Here is a 23057-nt window from a genome sequence, read left to right as displayed (position 1 = left end):
CAAAAACGGGAGGAGGACCCCAAGAGAAACTTAAAGACACCACTGAAATGGTGATGAACATATATGGTGGACAGTCGCCTATGTTCTGGGGGATAAGCGGAGGACAGGAAAGTGGAGTGTGTGGCGTCAACATCGATGTTACCGGCGGAGTTCCCCCAGCCACTGACAGCAGCGCCCCGGCTTGTCAAGAGGAAGAGCCAGACAGTCAAGAGGAGAATACAGGTAACAGCGGGTGATTGTTTTAAAGAAATCAGTTTGTTTTTTACTTTTGCTTCATTGCCATCGATTTGATGCTAATAAAGTCAAGTTGATGTATGCTAATGTGAACCGGTAAGCTTGCTAGCCAGCAAATAAACGTGAACAATGTAATGACTCAGCCTATCATACAAGGAACCTATGGCACTTCGGGAAGGAAACATTTGCAGGGGTTTTCCAAACGAAAGTGAACAACTGGATCCCTTCACAACGGGCCTGTAATTTTATCTTTTATGGTCATGTGACCCAGCGAATACTCTTAATCAAGGGCGTAGATTTGGTTTGAACATTGGGGGGGTTGAAGTTTGGGTCTGCATATTTTTCATGTGATCATGGTATAAATATTGGGGGGGTTGTAATGTATAGATTTAAATATTGGGGGGGTTATCTCCCCCCCAACCCCCCCACAAATTACACCCCTGCTCTTAATTCGCCAGATGGCGAGAGAGTTCGAGTTAACTAACAAACAGAGCAACTCAAGCTGTTTTGTTTTGTTCGAGATATAATTCACATATTTTGTCATGTTATGTTTAAATAAGTTTCATAGGTAAGAAATGTGTTAGTAATGTGCAGGGTCCAAAGATGACACGACACGTTTTAAAGTTGAGAGCAGAGAAACACACTCACCGTTTGGAAATTGCTCTTGCTCTGAAAGTCATGAGGACTCAAATTTTCCCGCGCTGTGGGCGGAGCAACGGCGTCACATCACAGGCGTTAATCTGATTGGTGTTTAGACTCCTGCAGTCTCATTAATCCTGTTTGATTGGTTATTGTTGCACCGCTGTACACAATGATAATTTTTAAAAATTATAACTATTAAAATGAATTGACTATTCTGGTTCACTGTTTATTTTGTCCAATTTCAGTTTTCTAATTCATCACCTATTTACTTCTGGCCTTTCATTATTTGTACAGTATACATATATAAAATATATACATATATAGTATACATATATAAAACCAATAGGCAATGTTTATTAGTGTGACTAATGTCCTCTAGATGGCAGTCTGGACACACACATGAAAGTTATAATGATAAAATACACATCAGCAACGAGAGAAATGTTTATTTGAGATGCTGGTCTTTTAAACACTACAGAAATTATTAGGATCCTCTATTAAAGATACAGTAGAACAAAATCCAGTCAACAGAGCAATCCGACATGACAGAGAAACTAGAGACTTTAATACAATCAGGTACAGATTTTACTGAGTTTAACATGAAAATACTGCTTTACAGGGCAATTATTAACATACATAAATAAAATGTGTAATACTCCAGTAAAGCTGACACTAAACTATTGACTACATGTTATTGTGATGTAACTTGAAATATTTGAGTTACTAAAGTTTTCTCCTAAAATGCATTTGCATATGCAGCACAAACATAAATATGCAGGCTAAAATATAGATTTGCAAGACTAATACAACAACACTCTTATAAGCTCAATGACAATATACACAGTTTAAGAAATCAGAATGTTATTGATAAAGTAATGATGTTTATGAGCTCATAATGATGGATTATCAGTTTGTGAGGAGCATCAGAGGTATATTAGCAGTAATACAGTTTAATGTGGATCTGCTGAAGTCACTGCTAGAGTCTCATATTCAGAAGATCTGGACTGAAGCTCAAGAGCCGTGTAGGAGTCATCAGGAGCTCTGGACTGAACAGACTGTGAGAGACAGATCAACAACAGCCTGTTTATGTGTGGATCTGCTGAATCTGAGTGTAAAAGTGTGTAAAAGACATTTACTGACTGTGATTGTGCTGTAAACGTCAGATGTTCTGGACGCTGGACCCAGAGCTGTGTATGTATCATTACTCGCGTCAGCCGCCTATAGAGAAAGATTTATACACTTATATTGCTTCATATACACTGTTGTATTCATAGTTCAATGCAACAATAATCACACTGCATTGCAGTTGTAGATGGAGGTGTGTGTGTGTGTGTGTGTGTGTGTGTGTGTGTGTGTGTGTGTGTGTGTGTGTGTGTGTGTGTGTGTGTGTGCCGACTCGCCTGCTTTTGATTCCTGTCTTCAGTTCCTCCTTCTCTCCTCTTCTTCCTCCTGAAAACAGAGATAAAACTATTAAAAATATATATTAAAAAAGAAAAGGCTTGAAATAGTCAATTTACGGTAATTAAAAAAAATCGACCAAAATCAATCTCACATCTAGTGAAGTCTTAGATTTAGTGTGCAGATAAACTTCACTCACTTTATGAACACAATGATGATGATGGTGATGATGATGAAGAAGATCAATCCTCCACATCCCGCCACGATCCCAGAAACTGTGAGCAGAGCATCTCTCTGAACCCCTGAAACAAGACGATCATGAAGATCATTTCACACGTGAGACAGATGAAACTGAAAGAGTGTCTGATTATAGAAAATACCTTTAACAGTGAGTGAAACAGACGCTGATCTCTGAGATCCATGTTTATTCTGAGCCTCACAGTAGAAGCGTCCACTGAAACTGGAGTTAAAGCTGGAGATGCTGAAACTCTGTCCAGATCCAACAGCTGAGGGTTCATTCTCCTTAAACCAGCTGAAGTTCAGAGCAGGAGGGTTTGAGTCACTGCTGCAGTTCAGAGTCACTGAATCTCCCTCCACTATTACACCAGACGGACTGACCGACACGGAGACGTTCTGTGGAGGATCTACATGAAATATACATAAAACATGTAAATAATTATTTTATTTCACAAGTGTGGCGCATGCTCTAATGCTCTAACACAGTCTGTACCCTCCCACAAATCAAGTCCGCATCCAAGTTTTTCTTCTTTTTTTTTTGGTCCTTTCGTCTAAGTTTGTCTATTGTGTAGAACTTCAACTTCAGGACTTGTTATCTTGATGTTTTGAGACGAGACTCCTGTTTATAGTTAGAGCCTGGCCAAATCCAACCTTGGAAAAGCTGTGTGTCGGTGTGTGTGTTAGTCTTCTTGGTTACAGGTTAAGGAACCACTGGCAAGATTGACTGAGTTGTTGTTCGGGACAGTCTGGCGCCCAGCAACCCAAATCTGCGACCAGGAAGATCACGACGTGCCTAACTTCAGGGTCCGAGTGTCAGATGCATAATCTATGGAGAAATGTTTCAGTCTATCTGTATATGTGTGGAAAATTACTATGTTTATCAATTTCTTAGCCAATCAGAATCATTCAAACTTTAAGCAATGACGTAGCTTACACAGCAAAATCCCCAGTGTTAAATTAACACTCCTCAGTGTTTATATGTGTCCACACTACAGGGTGTTAAAAATTAACACTGAAGCAGTGTTGAAGTTAATGAGTTAATTAAGTTAACACTGAAGCAGTGTTGAAGTTAATGAGTTAATTAAGTTAACACTGAAGCAGTGTTGAAGTTAATGAGATAATCAAGTAATTAATTAAGTGATGATTGGCCATTAGTGGTGACACCTGATGATAATAAGCAGACTCACTGAAGGAAAGAGAAAACAAGAACAGAAAAAAGAGAAACACAAGAACTACTGACTTCGAGCCATTATTGCACTTATTATTTTACCAGTTTGACTTTATTTCTGTCATACATCTACACACGGTCTTATTTAGATTTAACAGACGTTTAGATGGTAATGTTTTATGGAATGTTTCGTTTCATGTCACCATTATGGTGGTCAGTGTTTGCTTTAGTTGGGCTCTTGACCCTTTGCTTTTTAACATTAGTATTTTTCTGGCTGCTCCAACTCTGTGTTTATAGAGCATATGTGTTGTGGCAAGAGAAACTATGACTTTGGCTGTGTTTCCTGAAAGCATTGCAAGCCTAATTTGATCGTATAGACCATTTGTTGCAGTTGGTCTGCAATCAAGTAAGGCTTAAGATGCTTTTGGAAATTCAGCCCTGGTTATGTTTCAATGATGAAATCACTAGTGGCCTGATTCAATGATGTCACCCAGCATCATAAACTGATAATCTAATTGTTTTATTAATTTTTCACTACAGTAATTACTTCCAGCAATGTTTTAAAGATCTGAAGGATTTAAAATCACACACAGACATCAAGAATCTACATATGAATCTCAACAATGGTGACAATCAAACAAATACTTAATGTTGCAATGCATGATGGGAGCCACCAATCAGAACGCATCAATGGCTGACATCATGCATTGCAGCATGAATAAATTATGCAGCTGAATTGTCCTGTAATTTTCATTGTTTTTTCTGTTGGCTTTTATTTTGCTATTGTTTTGTTCTGACTTTAGTAGCTTGTTTTGTGATGTTCAGAGTTGATCTGTTTGTCACTAGTTTGTTTATTGTCACCATTGTTGAGACTCATATGCTGATTCTTGATGTCTGTGTGTCACAAAAACTTCTTTGCTCAAAGTATTTTCAAAATTTTTCATATTGCTGTTGGATGATTGGATCTCAAACTATAGAATCTCAGAGCTACAATCACCAATACTAAAACGAGACATCAAGCATATAGTTAAAAATTTAGACTCTGAATGACGTCAGTGAATCAGGACACTACATGATAATGTTTTTATCATCAAAACATATTGTGAACAGGTCATGTTTTCTCTTGCAGTAACAAATGTGCTTTATAAACACAGAGTTGTAGCAACCAGAGAAAAACTAATATTAAAAAATGAAAAGTTTCAAGAGCCCAACTAAAGCAAACACTGACCACCAAAATGGTGACTTGAAAAGAAAACGTCCATAAAACATTACCGTCTAAACTTCTGTTGAATCTCAAGAACTTTTGTCGATGTATGACAGAAATAAAGTCAAACTGGTAATAATAAGTGCAACAATGTGTAATGACTCGAAGTCAGTAGTTCTTGTGTTTCTCTTTTTTCTGTTATTGTTGTTTCTCTTTCCTTCAGTGAGTCTGCTTATTAACATCAGGTGTCACCACTAATGGCCAATCATCACTTAATTAATCACTTAATTTTTGCATTAACTTCAACACTGCTTCAGTGTTAACTTTAATTATCTCATTAACTTCAACACTGCTTCAGTGTTAATTTTTTTTTTTTTTTAACACTCTGTAGTGTGGACACATATAAACACTGAGGAGTGTTAATTTAACACTGGGGATTTTGCTGTGTAGACCTTGGTGACGGGTATAACTGCTGTGATCTTTGTAACTGTAAGTGGGGCGGCCTACGAACTCCTGTGTGAGTCTTTAAGCTGACTTCTGCTGATGCTGTATGTGTCGCCAGATTGCAGAATCGTTCCTCCTTTAATCCAGCTGATTTCTGCAGGAGGGTTTGAGTCGCTGCTGCAGTTCAGACTCACTGAATCTCCCTCCACTATTACACCAGATCCAGTTATGGATGCTGAGACGCTCTTTGGAGGATTAACATGAAATATATATAAATCATTTAAATAATTACTTTATTCATGCCATGACCTTCAATTATCTTTATTATATTACTGAAGTTTATCTTTAAGTAGAAATCAAAATGAAAAAGGTGCAAATCTACATCTGAACTGGTGAAAAATTAATAAAACAATATTATATTTACAGATTTATCAACTAAAGATTCATAAAAAAAAGTAACTAAACACAGATTCATGTTTTAATGGACAATGGTACGTCACTTTCAGAAATTAGCCGTTTTTTTACAGCAAGGTTTTACAGTGCATCTACACCACTTCAATCCCACTAATCCACCAATTAACTCTTAAAGTCTTTCTAGAAAACAAAAAATGAGTATAATCTTGGGACCTTATGTGAATTATTTAACAAATTAGATTATGTAATAAAAGCTCCTGGTGTGACAGGTTCATTAGAGCTACAATTAGCATCAAGCTTCATAACACAATTTAAAAGGTTAATATTACACTTGAACTCAAAACTCACTTTAAACAACCATTGAGTTTTTGTATTAACTTTCGATCGCAATCTAATGTGGATTTTAATAATAATGATGTTGAAATATGTTATTTTAGCCTTTTATATGCATGTATCGTAATCGTGTGTTTATTAGCTTCTTGTTTCACGTGTAGAAATGTTTCTTTGGGTTTGTTCTTCCCGGAGCAGAACGAGGAAGTGTACAGGACAGTGTCATGCAGAAGAGCAGAGAATATGATCACGTAAGATGATTGACAGCTGTACAGCGAATGAGAGAGCGCTGAGATCATAACTGACACACAGCAGAAAGAGGAGAGACAGAGCTCGCTCTAAACGCTCTTTCAGATCTTCAGATCACATAATTCAGTGGGAAATCAATAGAAATGGTATTCTGTATGACGAAATATTTTGCAAACGTGAGAATAAATCAATATTTCTCCCAATATACGCACTTTTGGACTAAGAGCCGTAACAGATGCTGTTCAGTGAAGCTGTGAACACAATAAACCAGAGCAGACGTGATGAATATGAGTGTGTGTTTTTATTCTGTTCAAAATATCAAAAATTACAGATCAATTACTTTGCACTCCTGACATAAATTAAATTAAGAAATGAATGTCATTACAACCTAGTTTTATCATAAACAGTGGTCAAATATCGAAGCTGGCGTCTTTAATCTTTCTAATGATACTCAGTTTGTCCAGATCAAGAGTGATGTTTTAACGTGAGGTGAATGTTGAACAACAATAATCTGGGGCCGTCGGAGATCTTGTAAAGGGGTTAATGTCTAATAAACAAAAATGTCATGCAGTCTGGCCCTGAAATTACCAAACAAATCTGAACTAAATTCTGAATAATCTGTTGAATATTTCACTAATATTAATGAATCAGTTTGTACTCACATTCAACATTAAGATGAACAGCAGGAGAGATCAGATGTTGATGTCCTTTAACAGCACAACTGTAGTTTCCTCTATCAGAGCGACTGACTGACTGCAGATGAAGCCGATTCACTGTTCGGTCAGTTATTCTCTGTGTGTTTCTGTACCAGATGAATGTTGTTTGTTCAGGCAGAGAGCAGCTGCTTTTACATGTCAGGGTGACTGAATCTCCCTCTTTCACTCTCTGCTGTGTCTCCACCTGCAGGTCTGACACAACAACAACAACAACAACAACAACAACAACAACAACAACAACAACAACAACATTATCAACATCAACATCATCATCATCAACAACAACAACATCAGCAACAACAACAACAACAACATCATCAACAACAAAAACAACAACATATTCACTGTCATCACAACATCAGCATCATGGCGATGATACTAAAATAATAACGTTAAAACACTAAAATGAAGCAGGTCAGACAGCAGTTACATAATATATTGCTGGATATTTCTGTGGCACAGATGATAGTGATTCACTTCTGATATATAAACAGCTGCTGTTGTCATGGAGACCTGAGTTTGAGTCCAACCTCCATCCATCATTCCCTCCCGTTTAATCTAATAATCATTAATAGAAAAGGTTTTGTGTTTTATTTCTGAGAGTTCACTAGTTTTACCTGTGACATCAAGCCAAGATCCAGGAACCCCCGTCCATCTTTTACTCTGATAACCTGTAAAACTGCAGTAGTAGATGTGTTTATCAGCTTCTGTTACAGCCGTCAAAGTGATGCTGGAAGTGTCTTTATCTTCACTGTTACACTGAACTCTTCCTCTCTTCTCTGGGTCTGAACACAGATCAGGTGATTCTCCATAACCTTCAACAGTTTTGGTCCAGAAAGCTGTTTTGATCTCATAACTCTGATGATATGTTGAAGTACAGGATATTTTCACTGTTGATCCCTTTAATGCACAAACATATGAAGGGCTGTAATTCACTCCCCAATCCAGCAGACCATCAACCCCTGAAACACAGAAATAATTAAAGAGGCTTTCAGCAACAAACGCAGAAATCTTTCACTGGGTTCAAGTACGTGGTAAATTTCCAAGGATCAGCATTTCCCCTAAAAGTGATCGGGCAGACCAAACCGTAAGTCGTAGAGACTTGAAACTTTGAGGGCTGGTAGTACCCTCCCCGTCTACAACGTCACCAAGACTTGCCCCGATCGGCCTGACGGGGGCGCTACAGTGGAGAAAGTACGAAAAGTACTTCGGATATACAGCTGGGTCCTTTAGAAAACAGGCGTAGCCAAGTCTACCCAAAAGCCTATTGTTCCTAAATGAAAACTCAGAACTTCGCATCATTAGGTGAGCACTTGCAGCACACGATTCTTAAGAAGCATGCAAACTTTAATTCACATCGGGCCATTCAGTTACATAAGTTACACAATTACATAAGTGGTGCTTTAACTGCTTTAAAAGGCTTTTAAAAAAAACATGTATTTCCTTAGTAAACTGCCTGTATTCACTGTAAATTGTATTTTCCATCTATGTTCTAAGTAATTTAATGCTTGCTAAATAAAACATTATAATTTTTTACATGTGTAACAAATGTAAAATTAGCATTATTATTTTCACTCAAAATCTCCGCTTTTCTCATTGTTTGAACTCTGATTCTTTTATTTTGAATAATTATATTGTTTGATTTCATTATATTTTCTTTTGATTTAATTAGTTTGAGTATATATACGATTTGGTAATGAAATGTACCGCCCCTTTAAGAGACACTTAACTTTGAGCTTTCTCAGTTCACGCTAAGATAAGCTGAGATGAGGATGTCTCGTGGCTCATAGTCATAGAGCCAAAGGTAATAATATTTCGAAGTATTAGCAGGGATGGGCAGTATTTCAGATACATGTATTTAAAATACGTATTTGAAATACAAAATACTATTTTGTATTTTAAAGCCTTTGGAAAAAATCTAATGTAATTTGTATTTAAATACATTTAAGATGAGTATTTTTGTATTTTCAAAATACATAAAATACTTGTTGCCAGTCAACCTCTTTATCAAGGTACTGATGTTGTGCATCAACTAGTTCAGACATTCACTAGATCAGCGTTTTTTTTTTGTTTGTTTTTTTATAAGGTGAGAATGTCATGATCAATTCTACTTGTTGATTAAAGTTAAAATAGTGCATTATTCACTTCAGTTAACATGAAAGAATAAAAGAGCACAGACAAGTGGGAAAATAGCGTAAGCCAATCAGTCTTGACCGGTTGTTGATTTTTATCAACTAGCTTTAAAATGTGTTTAAAGCATTACTGCATGTTAGGGCTGGGTGATATGACACTACATATCATAGCGATGATATAAAGTGTGAATTGATGGAACTTTTTTTAAATCATTTACATAGATGGACCTATTTGTGGGATAAGCAAATTTATCCGTGCAGCTTTTAGTGGGCAGGAATTACTGGAACGTTGGAGTGGAAAAACAAACTCTGATGAATGATAGGCCACAAAAATCTTTTCAAAAATCACAAAAAGCTTTTAGTTTTATTGTACATAAAAAATAAAAATAAAAAAGGGGTAAATAGTGTCAAATGAATCTAAATTAATTATCATTTTAAATTTTAGATGCACTTTCTAATTTTAATAACTTATAGAAACAAATCAACTTTACATAAAATAAACATAAAATTACTTAAAAAGCATTGGACTTCCTGTAAAAAAAAAAAAAAAAAAAAAAAAAAAAAAAAGAGTTTGAAATTCAGTTTATGCTGTGGAATCAAACCTGATATTGAGAATTATGAAACCATGATATTGTTACTGTGAAGTAAAAGACAGAGAGGGCAGAGATGAGGTTAGGAATGTAAAGTCAGTAGGTCTATGTAGTTTCTTCATTCACTGTGGCCTAAACCTGCAATGGATGGCCAATTTTACATTTATTTTGTGTATTTTCAAAATACAAAATACTGTATTTGTATTTAAATACATTTTTTCACACAGTATTTTGTATTTGTATTTTAAATACATTTCCATGTATTTATGCCCATCTCTGCGTATTAGTTTGTTTATATGTAAAAAAATAAAACTTATTTGGGTGTTTTATCGTGATTTGCAATGTGGGATTACACCGACGTGCCATTTTTGTTGAAGTTGAATGTGTGCTCAAGTGGCTTATGTGCTGTTGTTTTCCAACACTAACGTCCTTCACTGAGGTTAGTTTGCAAGTTTTGTTAGCTTGTTTTTTAACAATGACTGGAGAAAATCCGATTTGATCTTAATGTGTAAGGTCACTCACTGTCCAGGACCGTGATTATTATTTGCAAAGTTAATTTTACTGGACAGAGCCAGATCACAAATAATCACAATAGTTTAGAAAACATTATGCGATCACATTTCTAATTGGAGCCTGCACTCTGTGCTGGTGTGTATTGACGCCTCCAGTTTTCCCTTTGTTTTGCCTCCAGTAAACGCCATGACGTAATCGTGACGTCGGCACAAAAAGGGTTTAGAGCCCTTCACGGCTGACGTCACAGGTCGGGGTCAGAAAATTCATTCAATCCCACTGAATTGTGTGTTAAAAAAAAGGATTTCGTCAAGAAAAGAATGCCTACTTGTTGCGTCGTGGACTGTGAGAATCGCACAAGTTGGAGTCAAGTTTTTCAGGATTCCTGCAGGATCTCATCCGTTTAAAAAAAATAGACGACTTCTGTTCAGAAATATAACTTACTGCTCTCTGCTGAGTCTGTATATGACACAGGTCACAATTAATGCCAGATATCAAACTTCACCTAACTATTAAATCAGTCTACAGTTTACAGAAAACATTTGTTTACTTAGCATGGCTTAACTCTACCGTTGTTGGCACAAAGCCGCTAGCCTGCGGCTAACTACTAGCAGCTGGCTACATCTGTAGCATGACACAGGTCCATGACATTTACAAAACTATAAACCTGCATAGCTTAACGCTATAGGCTAGTGTACAGAAAACTGTCCATGCAATCCAGGCTTTTGAGTTTAATCTAACAGAAAGGGATGATAAAGGATGACTTTACCTGATATGAAGTGAGCACTACAAGCACGAGCCTCTTTGAGCGTAGCATTGTCCCAGTCTGCCCGTTTATTTAAAAAAAAAAAAAAAACTATGAACAGTTTTCTGTACACTATAACATTAAGCTATGCAGGTTAATAGTTAACAGAAAACTGTTCATAGTTTTTTTTTTTTTTTTATAAATGGGCAGACTGGGACAACATTGTGACAACAACTGTAGAGTTAAGCCATGGTAAGTAAACAAATGTTTTCTGTAAACTGTAGACTGATTTAATAGTTAGGTGAAGTCTGATATCTGGCATTAATTGTGACCTGTGTCATATACAGACTCAGCAGACAGCAGTATCTATCTAAACAGATAGCAGTACTAGTGAATATCTGGCCACTTGCTAACGTTGTCTACCCATTCTGATAGGAGCTCGGGATCAGGCAGACAATCACCATTAGCTAAAACAAGTTTATTATGGTACTGTTCCTGTTCCTGTGGTGGCAAAGACAGTGCATATCTGACACAATATGCTGATCTATAAGCTGTGCCATTTTTCTGACCCCATGCCTAGGCTTTCGAACATTGAAGGGGACTATAGACCAGTCATAGAAGTTTGATGTCTATTTGTTCTACGCACAAACAACGCAGAGTCAACGTCTCATCACGTGGGACTGGTTACATATGTTTACAGGCTTTAAAACGCTTGAACTCCGATAATCGCTGCTATATTTTTCTTCTACACTTTTCACAACACACTACTAGATATTTCAGTTTGAGCCTAGCTTTATAAACTCTTCCAAACGAAATATAAACATCCCAATAGTGTGAGATATTTCATTTATAATAATAAATCAATTTGTACTCACATCCTACTGTGAGATAACCAGCAGAAGAGATCAGATGTTCATGTCCTGTAACGGCACACCTGTAGTCTCCGGCATCAGAACGACTGACTGGCTGCAGATGAAGCCGATTCACTGTCACTGTTCCTTCAGTGAATATCTGTGTGTTTCTGTACCAGATGAATGTTGTTTGTTCAGGCAGAGAGCAGCTGCTTTTACATGTCAGAGTGACTGAATCTCCCTCTTTCACACTCTGCTGTGTCTCCACCTGCAGGTCTGACACAACAACAACAACAACAACAACAACAACAACATTATCAACAACATATTCACTGTAACCCATAACCCTAACCCAATATCATGGTGATTATACTACAAAAATAATATTAAAACACTAAACTGAAGCAGTTTTATAATAAACATGATGTTTCTGTGGCACAGATGATAGTTTATTCAAAAGCTAATAACATGTTTCTGTGTTTTATTTCTGAGAGTTCACTAGTTTTACCTGTGACATCAAGCCAAGATCCAGGAATCACTGTCCATCTATTCTGCCATGAATCTGTAAATCTGCAGTAGTAGATGTGTTTATCAGCTTCTGTTACAGCCGTCAAAGTGATGTTGTAAGTGTTTTTATTTTCACTCAAACACTGAATTCTTCCTTTCTTCTGTGGATCTGAACACAGATTCAGTGATTCTCCATCAGTTACAACAGGTTTAGTCCAGAAACCTTTTATGAGTGTATAACTTTGATGATATGTTAAAGTACAGGATATTGTCACTGTTGACCCCTTTAATGCACAAACATATGAAGGGCTGTAATTCACTCCCTGATCCCACAGACCATAAACCGCTGAAACACAGAAATGAGGAAAATAATTAAAGAGGCTTTCAGCAACAAACACAGAAATCTTTCATTTTCTTCTGCACTTTTCATAACACACTATCAAAGATTTCAGTTGGTGTTTATTAGGGATGTGCCCGAAGCCGAATACTATGTTCAGAAAGGAAATTACGCATTCTACGGAGTCCCTAAAGGGACATGGTGATGGAGAAATATACGAGATGGGAGGAAAAAATATATTTCAATGCTTTTGCATTCTCTCGTAATTATATTGGTTAATTATATTGTGTATAATTTGCGGGCATCATGGAGCCACTATCAATATGCTAAATACTGAAATGGTTTTTGAATGAACGCTTGTTGCTTTCGCATTCACGATCACGAGTAACGTTACTCTGTTCATAGGGAGTGTCAGCAGTCCAGGCCCGGAGTCACGGGGGGCAAAAGGGGGAAATGCCCCTCAGATCTGATCTGATACTCTTCACCCCCTGAAAGGAGATCGATTTGATCCCCTTGAAGCGTACGACAACTTCAGTGTGATCAGAACTTCTCTGCTGTCACGCTTTGGCTGGCGCTGAGCCAGAGATGGACGTATTTTCATATCACAACTATTCAGTGATTTCAACCACATAAAGTTCATTTTAAGTTTCAGACATTAACATACACTGTTAGCCCTTGCTGTAAAAAAAGGCGTAATTCAGACAGTATCATACCATTTTCCATTAAAACAGTAATATACTGTAGAAAACAAAAATAGCCTACAGGAATATACTGTGAATTAACAGTGCTCAAAATCGACACTCAGAGGCTGTTTTCCCAATCACACCCTATACCCTCATTCACTATTCCCTACATTAGTTCACTAATATAGTCCCCTTGACTGAGTGAATGAAAAGAAGTGAGTGAACTGAGACACTGATAAACACCTGATAAACAGAATCACTGAAGGACAGAGAAACAAGAACAGAAAAAAGAGAAACACAAAAACTACAATTGACTTCCAGCAACACTGAGTGTGAAACCAGTTTACAAACCAGTTTACGATTATTTCTTTCATACATGTACAAAAGTTCTTGTTGAGAATTAACAGAGATTTAGTTAATAATAAAATTTGTTGTCACCATGATGGAGATCAGTATTTGCTTTAGCTGGTCTCTTGTCCCTTGACTTCTTACCATTCATCTCTCTCTGACTGCTGTAACAGGGAGTTTATAAAACACATGTTATGGCAAGAAAGAGTCAAGAGGAAGATGATCAGGTGTTTTTGGCTTTTGTGATCATGTCACGGTCATCTTGGATTATCTGATTTTCAGATTTTTCCTGTATATATTCATTGAAATTATGGGTATGTCATATTTAGCATAAATCTGTGTATCTACAAAATGAAATCAAAATTTCTGTAATCATGTCTTCTGAAAAATAACAATCATATAGTGCATTCAATTTTATTTTACTCCTGCTTGACTCAGACACACACAGACATCAACAATCAGCGCATGAATCTCAACAATGGTGAAAAGTTTCATGTCGCAATGCATGCTGGGTTTCAGGATAATATAAAACTCCCAGCATGCACTGCTGCATGAATAAAAAAAAAATAAAAAAAAATTGCCACCATTGTTGAGATTAATGTGCTAAATTGTGATATCTCTGTGTTTCTAAAAAATAGTGTAGCTTTTTTTTTGGTTTGTGCATGATGTGTTAAAAAAAATGAGTCATAGTAATTTATTGCTGTAGTTTCACAGTAGTGCTAATGTAACATGTTTGATCGAGGATAAAACTCTGAATAAGAATTAATTCCTTAGTGAATGAACCGGCAATATGATGAATTTGTCACCATAAGCATTACAACCGCAATCATTCATAAACTGTGTGCACACAAGTGTGACTTGCAACAACACAGCTCAAGCAGCAAAAGAAAAACTAATGTTTTAGCATCAGCAACCCAACTAAAGCAAACACTGATCTCTATAATGGTAACTTCAAACCAAACATTTTCAATTAAACATCTTAATAACAACTTTTGTAGATGTATGAAATAAAGTCATACTGGTTAATAATAAGTGTAATAATGTGTAATGGCTGGAAGTCAGTTGTATTTCTTGTGTTTCTCTATTTTCTGTACTAACAGCAGGTGTTCATCACTAATGCTCAACAATCACTTACATATTCCCTTAATTATCTCACTGAAACACTGTCGCAATGTTACTTTTACTCTTTGTAGTGTGGATTTTCCTGTGGGGTTGAAAGGGTTAACAGTGTAAGATAAAAAGTCACACCCACAAAATGTATTTTAACAGTAATAAACTGTAAGTTATAAAACAGGTATATACTGGCAACACTGTTGCCAGTAGTTTACTGTAAAATTAATTTTTTGGGTCACCATTGTGCAGAAGAGTAGAGCCTGTGCTTCAGTCCAGGAGAAGATCTACAAACATTGATGATATGCTGCATGTTGCTTTATTTAACAGACAGTGGCTGTGTAGTTGCTGGTCCAGTGGAAATCTCTTTATGTTCAATAGTTTTTTAGTGGTCTCAAATGAAAGAAGTTCACAGTAATACTTTGCTCACATTATTAATGCATTATCAATTTTAGTTAATACATTTAAATGACAGTTGGTCAATTTAAGGCAGTCGGTTTCTGCAAGTGTAATTAGAATTTAGTGCATTTTTACAGAAACAAACTAGATTACAGTAAAGAACTGTACAATTAACAGTATTTTACTGGCAACAGTGTTGCCAGTATTTTACTGTAAAAAAACCCGGTAAGGTCTAACAGTGTAGAGCAGGGGTCACCAAACTCAGTCCTGGAGGGCCGCTGTCCTGCTGAGTTCAGCTCCAACACACCCGCTTGAAAGTTTGTAGTATGGCTGTGAGACCCTGATTATCTGGGTCAGGTGTTTAATTGGGGTTGGAGCGAATCTCTGCAGGACAGCGGCCCTCCAGGACTGAGTTTGGTGACGCCTGACAGACATTAAATAGGCTACTAGCCAAAAATACATTTTGTTAAATAGACACTGATGTTAATGGAAAGCGATAATAATAATTCTTTCTTCAATTAAAATTTGACGACGTGTTTTATATCAGATACACATTGTGTAGTTAACTATAAAGTTTACTCTGTTCTTTTCCCAGTTCACCGGCCCCTTACTTTTATGTATTTCTGGAGAAATTGGTGAATTTATGTGATGTAAATCCGACAGCTCTGATTCTCTGAACTGCGGTGGCAGCCCCCATCACGCGTTATAGATCAGCTGACATGATTTAAACGACAAAACACATTCAAATAATTGACAATCGGCACAGATTTATGTTTCAGCTGCACTGTTAGCCCTTGCTGTAAAAAAAGGCGTAATTCAGACAGTATCATACCATTTTCCATTAAAACAGTAATATACCGTAGAAAACAAAAATAGCCTACAGGAATATACTGTAAATTAACGGCGCTCAAAATCGACACTCAGAGGCTGTTTTCTCAATCACACCCTATACCCTCATTCACTATTCCCTAAATTAGTTCACTAATATAGTCCACTTGACTGAGTGAATGAAAAGAAGTGAGTGAATTGAGAAACTGATGAACACCCGATAAGCAGAATCACTGAAGGACAGAGAAACAAGAACAGAAAAAAAGAGAAACAGAAGAACTAAAACTGACTTCCAGTAACACTGAGTGTGAAAACAGTTTACAAACCAGTTTACGATTATTTCTTTCATACATGTACAAAAGTTCTTGTTGAGAATTAACAGAGATTCAGTTAATAATAAAGTTTGTTGTCACCATGATGGAGATCAGTATTTGCTTTAGTTGGTCTCTTGTCCCTTGACTTCTTACAATTCATCTCTCTCTGGCTGCTGTAACAGTGAGTTTATAAAACAAATTTGTTATGGCAAGAAAAAGCCAAGAGGAAGATGATCAGGTGTTTTTATTCTTTAGTGATGATGTCACAATCATCTTGGACAAGTCTGATTTTCTGATTTTCCCTGTATATATTCATTGAAATTATGGGTATGTCATATTTAGCATACATCTGTGTATCTACAAAATGAAATCAATATTTCTGTAATCAGGTCTTCTGAAAAATAACAATCATATAGCGCATTCAATTTAATTTTACTTCTGCTTGGTTCAGACACACACAGATATCAACAATCAGCATATGAATCTCAACAATGGTGAAAAGTTTCATGTCGCAATGCATGCTGGGCTCCAGGCTAATATAAAACTCCCAGCATGCACTGCTGCATGCATAATAAAAAAAAGAAAGAAATATTGCCACCATTGTTGAGATTAATGTGCTAAATTGTGATATCTCTGTGTTTCTAAAACATAGTGTAGCTCTGGTTTTTTTTTGTTTTATGCATGATGTGTTAAAAAAAAGAGTCATAGTAATTTATTGCTGTAGTTTCACAGTGGTGTTAATGCAACACTTTCGATTGAGGATTAAACTCTGAATGAATAAGAATTAATTCCTTAGTGAATGAACAGGCAATATGATGATTATGTCATCATAAGCATTACAACCACAATAATTCATAAACTGTGTGCGCACAAGTGTGACTTGCAAAAACCCAGCTCAAGCAGCAAAAGAAAAACTAATGTTTTAGCATCAGCATCCCAACTAAAGCAAGCACTAATCTCTATAATGGTAACTTCAAACATTTTCAATAACAACTTCTGTATGGCAGAAATAAAGTCATACTGGTTAATAATAAGTGTAATAATGTGTAATGGCTGGAAGTCAGTCGTAGTTATTGTGTTTCTCTATTTTCTGTTCTTGTGTTTCTCTTTTCTTCAGTGATTATTTATGCTTGTTAACAGCAGGTGTTCATCACTAATGCTCAACAATCACTTACATATTCCCTTAATTATCTCACTGCAACACTGTCTCAATGTTACTTTTACTCTTTGTAGTGTGGATTTCCCTGTGGGGTTGAAAGGGTTAACAGTGTAAGATAAAAAGACACACCCACAAAATGTATTTTAACAGTAATAAACTGTAAGTTATAAAACAGGTATATACTGGCAACACTGTTGCCAGTAGTTTACTGTAAAATCTTATTTTTTGGGTCACCATTGTGCAGAAGAGTAGAGCCTGTGCTTCAGTCCAGGAGAAGATCTACAAACATTGATGATATGCTGTATGTTGCTTTATTTAACAGGCGGTGACTGTGTAGTTGCTGATCCAGTGAAAATCTTTTTATGTACAATAGTTTTTTAGTGGTCTCAAATGAAAAAAGTTCACAGTAATACTTTGCTCACATTATTAATGCATTATAAATTTTAGTTAATACATTTAAATGACAGTTGGTCAATTTAAGGCAATCGGTTTCTGCAAGTGTAATTAGTTAACTTGAATTAGGATTTAGTGCATATTTACAGAAACAAACTAGACTACAGTAAAGAACTGTACAATTAACAGTATTTTACTGGCAACAGTGTTGCCAGTATTTTACTGTAAAAAAACCCGGTAAGGTCTAACAGTGTGGTCTAACACTCATAACCGAGCGAACACGTAATATCTGAGCAGAGTAGAGCCATGCGAACATATATTTGAGCGTGCGAGTTTGTGGAGAATCACACGTTTATGTATTACACTGTAAAATATGATTGTTATTTTAACAGTAAAAGACTGCACTGTAAACCCAAATAAGTTACCAGAACTAAAAAAAATTGAGGCAATCGATTGCCTCAAATTTTTTAAGTTGATTAACTTAAAAGTCACAATTTTTCCAGAACTTAAAAGGTTGGATTACTGCTACTTGTACCTTTTGATGACGGTTAAATTAAAGTGCTCATTTAGCTCAACTCAAACCATTTGAGGAAACCGATTGCCTTAAATCATTTAAGTTTATTAACTCAAACAATTTAAGCATAAAAAAAAATTATTTGATTTGTGTCCAAGTAACTCAATAACTTATTGTTAAGATAACTTGGTAAAAAAAGTTAATAGTACTAAGTCCATTCAATTAATATAACTCAAATCTATGAAGTACACTGTAAACCCGAATAAGTTGGCAGAACTCAAAACATTTAAGACAATCAATTGCCTCAAATTTTTTAAGTTCTGAAATTCAAAGTACATCAATTCATACAATTAACATAAAACTTTCATGTAATCTCAATGTGAACACTTTTACTTTTAGACTTTTTGAGTTCTGGTAACTTATTTGGGTTTACAGTGTGTAAAAATGCTACAGTAAAAAACTGTTTATTGGTTAACAGAAAGTTACCTTACTATATACGGTAAATAACTGTGATAGATCTAATGGTACATTTAATGTAATTTTACTGTAAAATACCGTTAAATGTACAGTCAGGGCTGGACTGACGCGAAAGAGGAATCAGTTCGGAGTTTGTGCGCTATCTGAAACGCCTGTGTGTGTGTGTGTGTGTGTGTGTGTGTGTGTGTGTGTGTGTGACTGTGCGCACAGATAACAGTGTGCGAATAGCAAATTAAATTCTCTTTTGCCTCTTCTAGCGCTTGAATGGTTTAAAATCTATTGAATTTTAAACCGGTGGGCCGACGTGCTTTTTGGGCCGATACATCTCATACTTTTTTTTTTTTTTAACGGCCCATAAAACTCGTACATCGGCGGCCCATTCGTTTTGTTTTGTTTAATAGGCGGCGCTGGGTTTGTGCCGTTGTAATGCATTGGTTAAAAAAAGTAAGCGTTATTTTTTCCACTGACAGACCGGCCCATGAAACGCGTAGATCAGCGGCCCATTGGTTGTTTTCTTGATTGACACTGGGCTGGCCCAATCACAGCTTTAAAAACCTCCCCCTTTGGGCTTTGAATGAGCGTGCAGTGTCAAGTGTGTATCTGTCAAAAAAAAAATAGTCTGAGAGAAACGCAAGGAATGTGCAGAGAAATAGTGTGTAATAGGATCAGGAGAGAGAGATGAGAAAGTGTAGAGTCCGCGGTAAACAGAACTACTTTCAAAACACTTAGGCTATGTCATGAGTGTAGGAACCCATAACCCAGTTACAGATTATTTCCACATCTGCATATTTGACGATTACAGAAATTGACTAGAAGTTTAATGAGACGCGTTTTTATCCATGTTTTCCGCCAAAATAAAAGCTTGATGCAGTTTCCATCAAAATAAAAGATCATGTGCTTATCTCTTTCAAGTAGCCTATAGAAATTAGAACAAAACTAAATATAAAGTTTTCTTTATTTTTCAGTGCATTTGTTTTACAATAGCCTATATGGCTATTAGGCTACTGTCATGAGATTATTATTATAACTATTATTATGTAGTATTATAGACAGACACTGTTACTAAAAGCGGTTTGAATTTTTCTTTGTTATATTTGCACACTGAATATGGGTTGGAGCTTTTAATTTTGAACCCTCAAACTGCACCAGATTGATGAATTTAACATTAAAGTGCACAAAATTTTCTAAGGGGGGGCATGCCCCCAAACCCCCCTAGAAAGACTGAGGTCCACTACCACAGTTTTACCAAAATTCCTGTGAGAAACACTGGTATTGCTATGCCAATGCAGCTTATATATTGTTTTTTGGATGCATCACTGTGGAGTATAGTTCAATTGTATTAATAAATTACAATTTTGTACTTATTTCATCTGTTAACTCTCACTCGTTTATACTCACTCATTACATGGCATTAGTGGTTTTAATGAATAGGAGTTGAACAAAAACATATTCAAGGGCGTGCAAAGATGGGTGGTGTTTATGATCATATGTAGTGGGCCAGTCTGGGCCAAAATGCCAGGGCCGATTTTCTGTCCCAGTCCAGCCCTGTTTCGTGTTCACACAAAATGATGTCAAAATACCGGTCTCAGCAAGTATTCTCGTAAACAGTCAGTTATGTCTCAAGAGAATAAGAACAAGAGAAGGATGTATCATTATTGGACCCGTGTATTCGGTCTTAAAGTGACAGCAGTCTATAAATACCTTATATGTCATTAATGTTAATCAAACTACAAAACACAGCTTTAACAAAGATTAATTAAATTTATACAGTGAACTTAAATTTATTTTACATTTAATTATTACATTTCTCTACCTGAATAATACAGTTTGACCTTACATTTATTTACTGTATTTATTTATTATTAATACAGTTTGACCTTACATTGTTAGGTTATATTTTCTTTATATTTGATATTTTAAATGATCCGATCCGTGACTCAAAAACCACAATATGATCCGAACCGTGAGTTTTGTGATCCGTTGAATCACTAATGTTATCTGAACAACGTTTGTGAATTGAAGCTGAATTGACAAAAGATTTGTGAAAAATTGTGATAAAGCATTAAAATATATTTTTTACAGTGCAGTGGCAAACACAATGCACTTAAACTGCTTATCAGAGAAACTACATTTAGTTATTTTGTTGTACTAAATAATGACCCAGCAGCTAATTGTGACATTTATAGCTTAGAGTAAAGGGTTTAGTGGTTTTTCATGTCACTTTGAATTATAGAAGTGGCAAATCGATAGATTCATGTTCTGTTATTTTTTTAAATAGAAGAAAAAGGGAATGATTTAATATAGGGCAGATTAAACATATTGCCAATTTAGACAATTACACTAATATAAGGTTTGTCTATATTCTAAATTGATATGAATATTAATATATTAAATGTTTTTTAATCTTTTAATCTAACCATCCCCCAAAAAAGTGTGAAATATTTCTTTACTGTTAATGAATCAGTTTGTACTCACATTTAACTGTGAGATGAACAGCAGGATAGATCAGATCTTCATTTCCTCTTACAGCACATCGATAGTTTCCTCTATCAGAATATCTGACTGACCACAGATGAAGCTGATTCACTTTCACAATTCCTTCAGTTATTCTCTGTGTGTCTCTGTACCAGATGAATGTTGTTTGTTCAGGCAGAGCAGCTGCTTTTACATGTCAGAGTGACTGAATCTCCCTCTTTCACTCTCTGCTGTGTCTCCACCTGCAGGTCTGACACAACAACAACAACAACAACAACAACATCATCATCAGCAACAACAACAACAACAACAACAACAACAACAACAGCAACAACATCAACAACAACTCACCTAAAAATAAAAATTCTGTCAACAACTGGTCCTAATGAACAGGGAATCTAGCATTAAATCAACACATTTATTTTAATGTTATTTTAATCTCTTCTGGCAGCAACATAATGTAAAAATAATGTACATCCAGCCGGTTGTTGTTTTAAAATAAACCCCAACAGGGTGATCAGGATTTGTGAACCAGTCAGAGTTTATTCTGCGATAACAACCGGCTTGATGTACATTATCCTGATTATTACACTAATACTTCCAACATAAATATATAATTAGTCAACAAAATGTTAAGCTCATTAAACGCAAAACTTTAATATAAAAAAGCTCCTATTATCAGCTTTGAGCCGAGACCAACAAACAACTTCCAACATTTAGGTGGACATTTAAAGATAATGTATCATATCAGTCATATCACTTTTTTCACAGCTTTTCACCACATTAATAATGACGGAGACATGAAATATTGATTTGAGAAGAAACCGTTTAAAATCATACCTGATTATTATCTTATAACCCATTACAATTAAGAAAGCAATCATTCTAGCAACAAGACAATCACTTCAACAATATTATCATAAGTCTACTATTACAGTGTTGCTATTGACGACGGACATTATCATTATCAGTTTTCAGAAGTCTGGTTTTGACACGAGCCTCTGTCTTCAATAAAATAAACACATTGTCTATACCTTCGAGATAAAGTCGGATATGCCAATCCTTTTATTGTCCATTGGCATTGCAAACAATGAATAAAACAAAAAGAAAAATAAAGCAGCAAAAAAACTGAATACTGTACTTTTCTAAATGCCCACTACTGTAACGGTCTTAATGTAATGTCTTAATTGATTCTGATCACCGTGATGAGAGGAATCAACTAAGTTTCATTTTTCTAAATCAAAGGGTTCAAAAGTAAAACTATTTCAATGTTGAATTTTTGAACTGGTGGTGGCGCTATAGAGTTGGTCTTAGAGACTCCAAAATTGGTACAATTACTATTCATTACCACCACTACAAGTGTGCCTAATTTCATCATTTTCCTATGTTCTGTTGATAGGGCTGCCATTGACTCCCATTCGGGAAACATAATAATAAGAAAACTAACAGATACAATAGAGGCTTGGCCCCTAAATACTCCAAACTTAACTTTCTACTAATAAACTAAATATTTCATTCAAAACAAACTGTAATGGGCACGAGCACAGTCCTGCACAGCACACTCAACACGGCACGGTCAAAGTTTGTCTGACCTTACATTGCGCCTGTAACTCATCATCACTTGGCTTAAATGCACTACAAATAGTCAT

At 35.9% G+C, this 23057-nt stretch overlaps 1 protein-coding gene across 1 annotated transcript; it reads right to left on the bottom strand.

The window, feature by feature from the left end:
• Positions 1–1303: 1303 nt before the first annotated feature.
• On the bottom strand, positions 1304–23057 carry LOC308687910 (B-cell receptor CD22-like; the record flags this gene model as incomplete). Its single annotated transcript, XM_081360734.1, has 11 exons — positions 1304–1931; positions 2017–2094; positions 2277–2325; positions 2474–2576; positions 2655–2918; positions 6983–7228; positions 7654–7998; positions 11889–12140; positions 12373–12717; positions 21602–21658; positions 23006–23057. 11 exons carry the CDS (start codon positions 23055–23057, stop codon positions 1827–1829), a joined length of 1896 nt encoding a protein of 631 aa, XP_081216860.1. The 3' UTR covers positions 1304–1826.

The sequence above is a fragment of the Scardinius erythrophthalmus genome, assembly GCF_964197995.2.
Source record: "Scardinius erythrophthalmus genome assembly, chromosome: 3".
Taxonomy (NCBI): domain Eukaryota; kingdom Metazoa; phylum Chordata; class Actinopteri; order Cypriniformes; family Leuciscidae; genus Scardinius; species Scardinius erythrophthalmus.
The sequence above is the reverse complement of the archived record's forward strand: the minus strand, read 5'-3'. Positions and strand labels throughout refer to the sequence as shown.